At 33.9% G+C, this 13,039-nt stretch overlaps 2 protein-coding genes across 2 annotated transcripts; both read right to left on the bottom strand.

The window, feature by feature from the left end:
* Positions 1-327: 327 nt before the first annotated feature.
* On the bottom strand, positions 328-1,402 carry LOC110813070 (Bifunctional inhibitor/lipid-transfer protein/seed storage 2S albumin superfamily protein). Its single transcript, XM_022040067.2, has 2 exons — positions 713-1,402; positions 328-620 (listed from the first exon to the last, which is right to left on the bottom strand). The coding sequence occupies exons 1-2, from the start codon at positions 1,026-1,028 to the stop codon at positions 490-492; spliced, it is 447 nt and encodes a 148-aa protein (XP_021895759.1). The 5' UTR covers positions 1,029-1,402; the 3' UTR covers positions 328-489.
* A 266-nt stretch (positions 1,403-1,668) lies between these two features.
* KUP3 (K+ uptake transporter 3) lies at positions 1,669-8,567 on the bottom strand. The gene is made up of 9 exons (XM_022040066.2): positions 8,265-8,567; positions 6,694-6,934; positions 6,345-6,590; positions 4,259-4,309; positions 3,861-4,121; positions 3,629-3,681; positions 3,338-3,452; positions 2,994-3,248; positions 1,669-2,905 (listed from the first exon to the last, which is right to left on the bottom strand). Exons 1-9 carry the CDS (start codon positions 8,322-8,324, stop codon positions 1,821-1,823), a joined length of 2,367 nt encoding a protein of 788 aa, XP_021895758.1. The 5' UTR covers positions 8,325-8,567; the 3' UTR covers positions 1,669-1,820.
* Positions 8,568-13,039: the final 4,472 nt, after the last annotated feature.

The following is a 13,039-nucleotide window of genomic DNA, read 5'->3' as shown; positions in this document are numbered from 1 at the left end:
CTCCGAATAAGACGTGGAAGAAATGCTACTACTAGAACAAAAAAAAAAACCAGATTTTTTCTTTTTTACTTTTACGTTTACTTAAAAGAGATTTACTGGTAAACAGATTTTCTTGGTAATTTTATCTGCAGATGTTAGAAATTATAAATTTTTATTATCTGCTAGAAATAACTTTTTAACTCATATAAACTGTAATATCAATATATATATATGAATTTTTGTATATTAGTTATTTCTGGATAAATTACTCGATCAAAAATTGTGAATTTGATTTAATAAAGTAATTACAGATAAAATCCACCATTTAGATAATTACTAATTCTCAAATTGATAAACAATAGAGACAACTCTATTTTTATTTAAAAATCAACACTTTAGAAGTACAATTGATTCTGAAGAATAAATTGAAGTCTAACACAGCAGATAGACGTGTAGAAAGAGAGAGTTCCCTTGTAAAAAGAAAACAACTCTTCGGATTAAAATTGGTCCTCAAGCCAATACCATGATATTTGACACCCACAAAATCTGTAAAGCCATCGATAAAATTATGGCAACCGTCATGCTGGACATCAAGGACAAGAAGATATTAGCGCCAGAAGAGTTTCTCGATTCCGGATAACCTGAAATACAAATTAGATCAAAATTAGTGTCAACCATCTCATAATCTATTGCCTACTCTCATGGGGAATAAGGCGACGATATTTATACAGACCTGTTATGCAAGCTAGCGGATTGACATGTAGTCCACATCTTGCAGGAAGCTGCTGAGCCTCGCTAATATTGATGCCGGCTTGCTCTACTTGATTGCTGCCCTGGTTGCTTACCATGTAACAGAAACACTCCGGGTTATGTTTGATGATAGATTTCAAGGGATCACAGCAAGAATCAGGCACGTCTTGGCTTCCCTGGAGGTGGTTGAGGCAAGGAAGAAGCTGGTTCAGGCACGCCGAGTCCTGTGCCAAAGTCTCCACAAACAAGTCGGCCCAGATTAAAGAAGCAATGGCATAACAAACCCACAAGTGCTTCATCTTCAAGTTTACTGTATCTTAGCTTTTCATCGTTCACCTTCTATATAAACGGTATGAAGGTTAGGGGTTGGTGATCCAACTTAAGCTTAGTAATTGACTTTGGCGTCTGGGAACTGCTTTGTTCTGGGGGGATGAAGTGATTAACAGTTGAATGAAGACTAGGGCAGGATGGCCGGTGGATGGGTTAAGCTACCACCAATAATGATCATATTCATAATGCATACCATCTTGTCTTGGCAGTATCTATGTCCAGAACCTAATTCCATGTATGTTCCAAAGCAAAATATCGTTTCAAGTCATTCGATTAGCGAGCTATGCAAAGAATTAGGAGAGGAAATAGATATCTTATATATATATATATAAAAGAAAATGATCCAAATGAAAAAGTTGACTACTTCAACTCAACACTCAAAGGAAAACACTAGAAAGAGTTCATATGAGTAGCTGTTGGGCAGCTTCTCACAAAAGCTTCTGTTCAGAAAAGGTCAACTTGGTTTATGTCATTCCTGCTCACAAAGGGAAAATATAAGGTTATCTATCAACCGATTCAAATCTACTGTCGAATTTTTAACCTCTAACAATTGTACAAATTACAAAAAAAAAAAAAAAATCCCACAATTCCATGCAACTGAGATAATAATGACTAATAATCTATACACATTTTCATTATTAGAAAAAATGAAAAGGAAATGAAACAAAGACCATGGGTACCTCTCTGCTAGACGCTACCCTTTCAAAAAGTAATTCATAATTCTACTGGTATCCACTAACTAAAGATTTTCCTTCAACTGGCTAAACATAGTATATCATGCCAACTTCAATGAGGCTGATGTGAGGAATGTTGAGTGCTACTGCAGGACCCCTACAGTTCTTTCGAAGAAATGAGTATCCAATATCTATTGCAAGCTTTTTCAGAAAAGATGAAGATTTCCTGGCTTTCACATACGAGTGGCCCATTATATATGCCACCCCAGCTTCCTTTGCCTGGATCAAATCCATAAGCTCTTCCCTGACAGCTGGATCCATTGCAGGACTTGACGGTAACTGAAACCGCACAACACGCCTCCTGATCTGTGGATTCTCATCCTCATAAATAGAACGCAAGCTCTGCAAGGTTAGAGACTTGCTGCTCTGGATAGAGTTGCTAACACCAAAATCCTCTAACTCAGAAACTATTAAGCTTGTGCTCGAGTTCAGAGTCGTGCTTATTACAGCCATCCTCCCATCATAGGATGATGCCTCTGAACTGGAATATTGTGACTCCCCTGCTTCCATCTGGATGAACTCTGCTATGCTCTGTATGAGCTGGTTCTCAAAGTCCCCATCATCCCGCTGGATATCCTTGTACCCATACCTTACAATGCACCTGTACATGCGATATGGTCTTGGACAAACCCGGCCAATGAGGAAGCGTTCCTGAGGAGAAACATATGGCACTGGAACTGATTTAACGCAAACAAATACCAACACTTTGTGAAATGCAGGGAGGTTTGTTACAAAGTGAGAAAAAATTGCCGGAACTCCTGTTGCAAGTTCAGAGTATATAAGACCTATCCCAGGAACACGAACAATACCGAGGCTTGGGCCCAAGCCCAGTAACCATTTTAAGGAAACTTTGTTGTGCAGATCAAAGTTGTACTTTTTGCGAGTTCCATAGTGCCAGATAAACATAACAATCACAAAAATGAATGACAACACAAGAGGCACCCATCCTCCCTGAGGCACTTTTGTGAATGCAGCTGACAAGTACACACCTTCAATGGTCCAAAAAAATAGAAGGAATGTTGCAGCCAGCAAAACACTTTTCTGCCAAACAAAGACTATGACAAGTGCCATAAGAAATGTTGTGATGAACATAACCGTCATGCAAGCAAGTCCTGAAAGCCAATAAACGAATATAAATCATCATATGATCACATAAAGAGAGGTAAATTAGAAGCTAAAGATATTATGGTATCACTTTACCATAAGCATTTCCTATCAAAGTTGTGTCTTGAAATCCTATTGTTATGGCAAGAGTAAGGATCATGAGGATCCAATTAATTTCTGGGATATAGATCTGTCCATATATATGTTTTGAGGTGTGAACAACTTTGACTCGGGGAAAACATCCAAGGGCATGGCACTGTTTGATGATAGAGAAAGTAGCAGTTATAACAGCCTGACTCCCAACAATAGCTGCCAGTGTTGCAATAACAAATACAGGCCAAAATACAGAATCTGCAAGGACAGAAGGCTAATGAAAAAAAAACACAGAATTATGTGCATATTCTCAAAGCGCATCAGTTAAAAAGGCAGAAGCAACTAACCAGGAATTGAGTCGAAAAAACTGTTAGGTATAGAACCAAGGTTTTTGGACAAGAATGCAGCCTGGCCCATGTATTGTATTACCAGACATGGGTATATAACAATTGTGAATGCAAGCTACAGGAAGAACAAACAACATTTAGATTCTCAGTTGAACAAATATTTAGAAAGAAAATTTTGAAATGATAAGATCCAATTCCGAGTGGAAAAGGAAGCAGGAGCATGGATAGAAGACTAGGTAAAAGCCACGATGTTCTCCAATGCACAAAATGAGAAAAGCAAAATCCGTGTACCCTAATTGACAAGGCAGTGAAATGACCAAGATCTGCAAACATAGCTTCAGTACCTGGTGAGACAAAGAATTGTTAACTGATTGTTGCATTAGCACTTAAATGTTCGCAAGTGATAGGTAGCAAAAATGCAATCAAATTCACACAACGTCATATAAACTGATTCAGCAACTAAGATAATATGCTGTGTCCAGCCTTTAAAAAAATATTCTGTCTAGTTGAAGATCCATCCTACCTGTTACAGAAAGAAGGATCCCTCCAAGAGAAATCCAACCATCTATACCAGTCTCCTTGAAGAACTTGATGATATAATGTGGAGAAACTGCATGTATAATGCTGGGATTCCAGCATATAATGTTGTACAGACCAACAGAAAACATCGAAACCAGCCAGATGATTACAATTGGCGCAAACATAAAAGCTACTTTATGTGTGCCACAATGCTGCAAAGCAAAAAGGCCGACCAATATAACACAAGCAATCAGGAGGAGTTCACCTAGAAAATTCAGTAGAAAGACGTATCAAAAGCAAAACAAGTATTTAATTAATGCTAATGAAAAAGCAATAACAAGAAACATGAATCAGAGCCTGACTGAAACCAAAATAAAGGGAAGATAAAGGAGGGATTGATACCATTGTGCCATTTCTGTTCTGTTACTCGCAACCCTGATACTGCTGATAAAACTGCAAGAAAGAGATGTAAACTACATATCAACCTTCTTTATTCTTGGAAACAATCAACCAGTCCCAACACCGTAAGAGAAGTATCAGCAAGTAAAAGTCAATTAGCAGCAAGCTAGAAAAGGTCTTTTTTATAACTCTAGGTTCATGAAGCAGGTCTTTTGTTATGACCCTAGATTCATAACTCCATAGATGAAGTTGCAGAAAGGGAGTGTTAGGAGGAAAGAGGAGTTTAATTGTTAAAGAGAAAGATACTTGATAACGGATTGGAAATTTTGTATTTTGAAATTAATGCATGAATCAATTAAGCAGTACATATTCATTTACTCTCCTTGCCCACTATCGTAGGCTAAAACACAGAAATCCTTTCAAACCATGACAACTAATCGCTGTTGTAACTAAATAAAAATCATAATAAGTGTAATACCTAGTTTATAACATGTTAACTATTCCATTGAACTTTTTTTTCTGAAATAAACTACTCCATTGAACTTCAACTAAATTAAGCAAACTAAATCAAGAAAAATTCAAATTTCAGCTCAGTTAATGTTGTTCATTAGGTGACCAGTATCAGTGTTGATTTTGGTTCAGAATTTCAAAAATGATTTTCTGTCTGTTACAGTTCTTAGATCCATAAACTTCTGCATAGAGACCTAATCATTTAATCACCGAATACATTAACACTAATGCAGTATTTTTTTTATATATATAAATTAACACTAATGCAGTATTTTTCTTTATATAAATTAACACTAGTGCAGTATAAAAGCCTAAAAGGAAGTGGAAGTTTAAAACCAAAAGAAAAAAAAATAAAAATAGAGAAACAATATGCTCAAATACCACTCTTGGATTGTTATTTACCCCTTTCATTCATCTCTCTCCCTCCGAAACTTAAATCCTTCTTTATCTCCTTCCTAGCCATTTTTAGCCATAGACTGAAGTAGCAAGTAGCCACTCATCCATTTATCTCTTTCCTTGTGGTCTCAGGCCAACACCCACAACAGTAGTTTTTGTGACAAGGTGCAGCAGCGAACAAACTCGGCAGTGGTTTCTTTTTCTTTTTTAAATTTATGGATTTTGTGTCTTTTTCGACAACCTTTTCTTTTCTAAACATATTTATGGATAAAGAAAAGAAAAAAAAACCACCAAAGAGAGTTCAAAATTAGAGCTTTCTAGTGAGAGTAAAAACATCTAGTCATATTTGTTTCCAGATATCATCCACCAAAAGTAAATATCTTTTTTCTTCATGTTTTCCACTCATTTCTGGGGCTTGATATTTGGTTTGTAATCGGAAAAAGTTTACTAAGCATTCTCCTTTGCATTGATTCAATACACTATTTTTTTGAGAGATATATGGACATAAGATTAAAAGGTATGGGCACACATATACATAATTACAAACAGAAAAGATCAAAAACATCATTGCATCGACATCATCCAACAAAAACAGATCCCTGTACAAAAGATTGAGTGTTCTAAACTCATTATCCATGATGGATGTTAAAGGAGAAGAAGAATGATCAAAAAAGCTCTTTGGATCCTCTTTTTCAAAGTAATCCAAAAGATAAAAACAGGATTGAGGGTTAAAAACCTTTCAATGCTTGGTGGCTGGGACACTGCCCCAGAGGTCATCCCTCCTGAGAGGCACAAACACCCAAGAAAGATTGAAGAAGCTAAGAGCTTATTTCCAAAGCTTTCTACCTTCCAAGAAGCCAAAAAGAGGATGATTTGGGGATTCACACTCATTGAGATATAGAAAGCACCAGTAACCATTACTCAATTAACCAAAAGAAAATTCAACGATTTTCACAAGGTCCTCCCTCAGTTAACCATTTCGGCCAACTAAATTCACTGGTTCAATTAATAACATGCATTCCAATTTGGTTAACCAACCTCAGTTTTGCACCCCCGGACTGGAGCAAATGAAAATAAAAATTATTCTCACCAAGATGAAACATAGCTGGCGAAAGAGCAACTATATTATAACTTCTATCCCAAAAAAAATGAAAAGAGAAAAGATTATACTTTAGTCTCTTGCCTGATATAGCTGGAGTCAGTACACCATCACCAATGACCATACAAGCACCAAAAAGTACCACTATAAGCAGGGCTGTCCGTAGCTTTTTATGCTTCTCCAAAAACCTCTTCAAAGAAGAGGACAAGACACCATCAGTTGAGGGTCCATATTTGTAAGTTGATAGCTCCTCATCAGCTGCTTGCTGATTAGGAAGTAAGCTGAATTTTCCATGTCTACAAAGAAGCGAGTAGAGAGCAAATACACCACCTGATATAGGTCCCAAATAAATTAACTTACAGGTGATACCTCAAAATCCAACTGAATTTCATAAAATGTTGAAAGGGTGAAAGATTTAGTAAAAAGATGTCACCTTCTCCATTATCATCGGCACCCAACAAGATACCAACATACTTAAGCAAAGGTAATAATGTCAAGGTCCAAAAGATCAGTGAAAATGCACCAAATATGACTTCCTCATTTCTATATTTCTGCAGCTTCCCTGTGAATGTGCTTGAGAAGACATAAAGAGGAGATGTGCTCAGGTCCCCATAAACTACACCAAAACTCTGGTATGCCAGTACTAAATTTCTAGAGAGGTTAACCCATGACAGCTGCAAAACCACACAAATTACCAGCCACAAGAGATAAGAATCCTGGTGAACCATCAAGGCTCAAAGGATGTATTCCAACTTACAACAAGCAAGTACAAATACAGTTTCAAAATAAATATAACTGGCCATGCGATGAATAATGCCGAAAACAATATTATCTTAAGCCATATATAATACTCCACTAAAAGGAACCAGTAATCAACAAGAAAATGTAATTTTACAATTTTCCACAAAAGATGAAAAGCACAAAGAAATACAACCACGGCAGATTGAATTTCGAAATATGAACAATATGAAAGCTTAGGCCTTGGGAGCAGCTTATTGGCAGGTTTTACAAGCCCTTGGGAGCAGCTTATTGGCAGCCCCCATTAGCTAAGCAGAGGAAAACACAATTCAAGAAGTAATTTTCTTTTCAGTTTAAGAAAAATCTTTTTTTCAAAAATAATCAGTTTAAGACAAAACATATATTATCCTAACCTTCTTCCAGTTCAAATAAAAGTTTCTACTGTACTATTTTAACTCCTCTGGAATTGTTCTGATGGTCGGTCCTTTAAGAATGAATGGGCACCGGTTAATAATTGAGGCCACCGATATGGTAGCTTGTGCATCCATGATCTCATGAAGCTGGCAAGAATCATGGTTTGAAACATAAACAATAACTCACTCTGGCTTAACACTAAAGAAAAATGAGGAGGTAACAAAAGAAGTTCCCTTCTCAGAATACACTCACAGATCAATCAAACACACGAACGTGCAAAGTCAAGTATCAGACTTAAACATAAATATTAAACAAGACGAAACATATCAAGAGAGTGATCAGACAGCAAGAATACTATACAAGAAAGCCCCAGCCTTAGAGTCAAGTTGACTATCTAAGAGTAGCCGGTTAGCCAACTACAACAATAACTTGAAAGAGAAACTAGGGTGGAGCTAAAATCTCATTATTTAATAGCAGTCAGAAGTACTTGGACTAAAAAAAATTCCTAGCCAACAAGCAGAAAAAAGCAAATAGGATTTGGTATAAAGAGAAAAAAAAAACAAAAAAGAAAAGCAGTTTATTTTTCTTGATATTGATTAACAAGGGAAAAGTATTGAACAAAACAGAGAGTACAAATTGGAGGGAAAGTCATGTAAATGCCATCGACGGGAAAATAAGACCACAAATGACGTAAGGCGGACAATCAAGCAACAGACGAAGATGAATCAATCAATAACGTCGCAGAAACATACTGGGAAAGTTCACAAAAAGTAAAAGGGATCCAAACAAAATAAAGAAACAAGCAAACAGATTCAAAGATAAATGGAGGGAAGAAGAAGATAATCAAATTACAAGAGGGAGCTGACGAAGAGGAGGGTTTCGAGGAGGGGAGAATCCAGATTCTGGCTCCATGCTATGAAGAAGGCCAACCTGGAATCCTTTCTTCTGGCTTCTCTCCTTCTTCTTCCTCTCCTCCTTCTTCCTTTCTCAGTGCTTATAAAATCTACAAGGAAGAAACAAAAGACAACAGTTTTAGGCCTCGCTAATCACATTCCATCTCTCTCTCTCTCTCTCTTCTCTGGTCTTGAACGTGAATGGAACCAGCGAAGCCACCCCTCTCCCCCAACAGCTCTGTAGAGTATGCCATATAACGAATTGAATCGCGTGACCCGACTCCGAACCAAACCGGATATGGGATTTCTTTATAATTGGTTGTTACTTCTACACGCGTTGTGATGGCGCGTGGTTATTTTGAACCTTCCACGTGGCTTCGCAGTACACTTTATCTCATTTACGGTCGTGCCTGGAGAGTGGGACTCGCTTTCACCAGATTTTACGCAGGGAACTAGATTTTATACAACTTACCATAATCAAAACCAAAATAACTATTTTATCGGAAGATACTTTGGTTATAATAACTTAATTTTTATATACATTTTAGAAAGTAAATAAATATTATATTAATATATTCTTCAATTAATAATTTTTATTATATATAATAACAAATTTTATGAATAAAGTTGAATTTTAAAATCTATATGAATATTTATTTATAATAATTTCTACATTTATTGAATAATCTAGAATTAAAACACATAATCTAGAATTAAAACACATGATACTATTCAAATTATGTTTTGATGATTTATATTTATTAATTTAATTAATTAGTAATTATAATTTTTAAGATATTTTTTATTTTAAAAGTAAAAAAAAAAAATTGATATTTAAAAAAAATATTAGAGATTAAATTGTAATAAAAAATTAAGAATTAAAAATATAATAAACATTAAACTTTTAAAATTAATTTAATAATTTGTCTTATAAATTATTTGATTTAAAATATAAGGAATATATATATATATATATGTATGTATATGTAGACGAAGAGTGTTGGAAGCATAAATTCCCGCATTATATTATGATAATAATTTGGATAAGTTGGTATCTATTTTGTTGCCTCCACTTAAACACTCTTTCAAACGCAATCTCTTCCCTATCTACAACTTTTCCCACACCATAAATCTTTACTTTCATTTTTTATATAAAATTATTTTAATTATTTTATTAATTATAGTTTATTTTTAAAAATAATTTAATACAACATACTACTAATACATATTCATTTTACTTTGGGTAATAATAATTAAGATTCAATTTTTTATTTTAAATCACGATTGGGATAATCACAAAATAAATATGGTTCTCATTTTTGAAATGTTGATTTGGGCAAATGTAATTTTGAATATTAATATATTTCGAGAAATATATATACATATATATATGTAGTGCATTGAACATTATTCAATTTTGGAATTTCGTTGGTGGATGGGATTGGGATAATATAAAAACAATAGCCAAACAGAGGAGGGCGGCTGCCCGTTGGGGGTGGGGGGAAGGCGGGGTTCAATTCAATGCCCACGGCTTATACGCGGGAAGCGCGTGAATATCAAACCAAGTTGAGTGCGTGATGGCGTCGTCATCATCCAACCACAATCAAATCAAAACCTACTAAAAGACAAATTCATCTCCCACGGTGGGCCCCAGTTTCTGCGCCAACGGCCAGGATCACAAAGAAGACGACAAAACCCTCTGCTCGGCATACTCTGTGGACTTTCCTAGCCGTATGATCATCCTAGTCTACGCTCTACAAAAATTCACCTCCAATTCTATTCTTTTCTTTTTCTTCTAGAAGATTTTCTATTTTTTTTTTTTTTTTACTTCAATTAGATTATTAATTATTTTAAAAAGTAAAAATTTATAACCCATCCGACTAAAAATGAAAAAAAAAAAAAAAAAAGCTTAATGAAAAAGTAAATATTTATTTTCAAACAAAAAAATTATATGTAATGATGATTGATGCATATATATATATATATATGTATATAATGATGATCGTTGATGTATAAGTCATAATATAATAATGTTTGAGAGGGCAATATAAAAAGTTTGTAGCTTCTTAGCAACTTCCGGGACAAGGAATTTGAGAAAATAAAATTATAAACTAAAGTCGTATGATGATGTTAATTGAATTCATCCCCTCCACTCGAAAATTAATTATAAGCCCACCAAAATCATATACATATACATATTGAATTCATCCCCTCCACTCGAAAATTTTATTATAAACCCACCAAAATCATATACATATATATATATATGTGTGTGTGTAAGGTCACTTTCGTTTTAAGAAAATAAATGATTATTATTATTAGTACGGATCATCCATGGAGTCTTTTTTAAAGATCAAAAATTTATGTTTAAATAAATTTTTCGTACGTTCCGTAGTAGAAAAATAATTTATTATATAAATTAATAAAAAATTTCAAAAATTGATATCACTTTGGTGAGTAAGTAAGGAGTATCTTTAATATGTTATTAGATGGAATATTTTATTTTAATAATATAATTTATTATTAGAACTATTAATATTGATTTATATACTTATAGACCCATAAAGAGTACGTGTTTAGGTATAATGAAAATGTTCTCCATGGGTCATAATCACAATGTCAAATGTTCTCTCTATGATTTTTTTTTTATAATACTTTTCGTATATAAATTGACGAAAATAATTTACTTTGCATAAATATTACTTATGATGTGATGGTGTATGTTGATTTTTTTCTTAAAAAAAAATAAATATATGAATATGTTTAAATGTCGATAAGTATGTACTATGGAATAATAACCTCACAAAACACAACATCCCAAACACTCAAACGCGACAGCAAAAATAAATGAAAGATAAATATGACTGACAGCAAAAATAAAATCAGACTAATAAAAACAAAAAGAGAAAAATAAAAACGACGTCTAACAAAAAGTAAGGCAAAAACAACAGCCAATACAAGAGAATGACAAAAAAACTAGAGACGAGCAATAAAGGAGAAGAAAGTGTAAGAATACTAGAAAGCTAAGCACAATAGAAAGTAGGAAGGACGCAACAACAGTTTAACCTTGATAAGCAGAAGAAGTCAAATTAGGAATAAATGAGAAAATATTGCTCAAATGGACGAGAGAAAACTCTCTTTAAAATACTAATGAGTATCATTCTAATTGTCATATCTATATATTAGTAAAATATTATTCATTCCTTTAAAATTGTCAATGATTAGGCCACTATAGGCAAAAAAATACATTCCTAATAAATTAGGTATTACCCCACAAAAAAAAAATTCCTTATAATTTTTTCAATCTTCTTGGATATGTTAATAGGTACTTTTATAATACACATAAAGAATATAGGAAAAGATTTCAGAACCTCTTTAACTAATGTTACTCTAGCATCAAATGACAAATTCTAACTTTTAAGCATATAACTTTTTTAAGTTTATGAAAAAATGAGATCTACAACCTTGTGGAAGCAGGATTGACTCAAAGCAAAAGACCTAGATAAATGCAAGGAAAGCTCTCAACTTCACATCTTACGTTACTTGCCACATTAAAGATCTATCTACCATTCACACCAACCCCAAAAATTTTACTCTTATTAAAGTTTACTTTTAATGTTGAAAACAAGCTTAAAGCATCTTAAGACTCTCTTTGATATTTATGATCTCTTTAACCACAATGTTACAAAAAAAAAATAAGGTGTCATCCGTTAATAGAAGTATAATTAAGCTTTCACCTCCCCCACCTCTCACCCCTCATCCATCCCCATTGTTATAACTGAAAACTTTGATGTGACCCAACATATAAGTTTTTTTCACTGTTGAACAAAAATGGGGATAAGGTGTCCCCCTACCTCAAATCTCTCATCAAAACCGTTAACCAGAATAAAGATTCCCATAGAGGAGACACACTTCATTATGTAAACCTTCCACTTGGCACAAAGTTCATATCTATGAAAACACTTTCCAGGAAATCCTAATTAATTATATTATACGCCTTCTTAAAATCCATCTCTAAATAGTAACCTCCCACAACCACATTGCATGACATTAGCTAACTTTGAAGCAACAAGCACACAATTAAACATATGCCTAGTTTTTCATAAAAGCAAATTGGGACTCACCAATCAACTCCCCTAAGACACTTATAAGTCTATCCATCAACACCTTGGATGTGCTTTTATAAATGATACTAATTTTGTAAGTCCCCTAAGGTAGTTGAGTTTTCAACTTTGGGGATTAAGGTTAAAAATAAAGTATCCATTGAGTTTTGAAAGTTGTTGGTCAAATGAAGTTCTTCCATGATACTTGTAATATCATCTTTAAGTACTTTGTAATTACTTTGAATAAACAACATATTGAAACTATCAAGTTCTGATACTTTATCACATACTCTTCCATCACCATACCTCTAACTTCTTTTATAAAAAAACTGAACTTCTAACTCAATTTTTTAGGTTTTTTAATTTTATTAAACATAATACATTGAAGTTTCATCCTCAGTCGGTTAACATCGTCACTGATAACTCAATTAACATGGTTAAAGCATTTAGACGGAGAACTGTCGGTGTTTGTTTCTATAAATATGAGCTTGGTGAGTTCATTTTCAAGGTTGTATGTATGTATAGACAAATTAAAGGGCACGTTGGATATTTGTGAAGAAAAAAAAAAAGGATAAGTTAACAAATCCCAAAGTAAGAAAGAAAAGAAAAAGCTAGTCCATGAAGATTCAGA

The sequence above is a fragment of the Carica papaya genome, chromosome 1 (genome assembly GCF_054855325.1).
Source record: "Carica papaya isolate Zhongbai chromosome 1, ASM5485532v1, whole genome shotgun sequence".
NCBI classification, from domain to species: Eukaryota; Viridiplantae; Streptophyta; class Magnoliopsida; order Brassicales; family Caricaceae; genus Carica; species Carica papaya.
Note: the sequence above shows the minus strand (reverse complement) of the source record. Positions and strands in the feature narration are given on the sequence as shown.

Bases quoted from the DNA above. Each gene is read 5' to 3' on its own strand.
- LOC110813070 (XM_022040067.2), bottom strand. From the start codon at position 1,028: ATGAAGCACTTGTGGGTTTGTTATGCCATTGCTTCTTTAATCTGGGCC. The intron at 621-712 runs GTCTGTATAAAT...TTTGTATTTCAG, and splicing joins TCCGCTAGCTTGCATAACAG to GTTATCCGGAATCGAGAAAC.
- KUP3 (XM_022040066.2), bottom strand. From the start codon at position 8,324: ATGGAGCCAGAATCTGGATTCTCCCCTCCTCGAAACCCTCCTCTTCGT. The intron at 6,935-8,264 runs GTAATTTGATTA...GTGGTTTTGCAG, and splicing joins CTCTTCGTCAGCTCCCTCTT to CTGTCATGGGTTAACCTCTC. The intron at 4,310-6,344 runs GCAAGAGACTAA...TCTTTCTTGCAG, and splicing joins ACTGACTCCAGCTATATCAG to TTTTATCAGCAGTATCAGGG.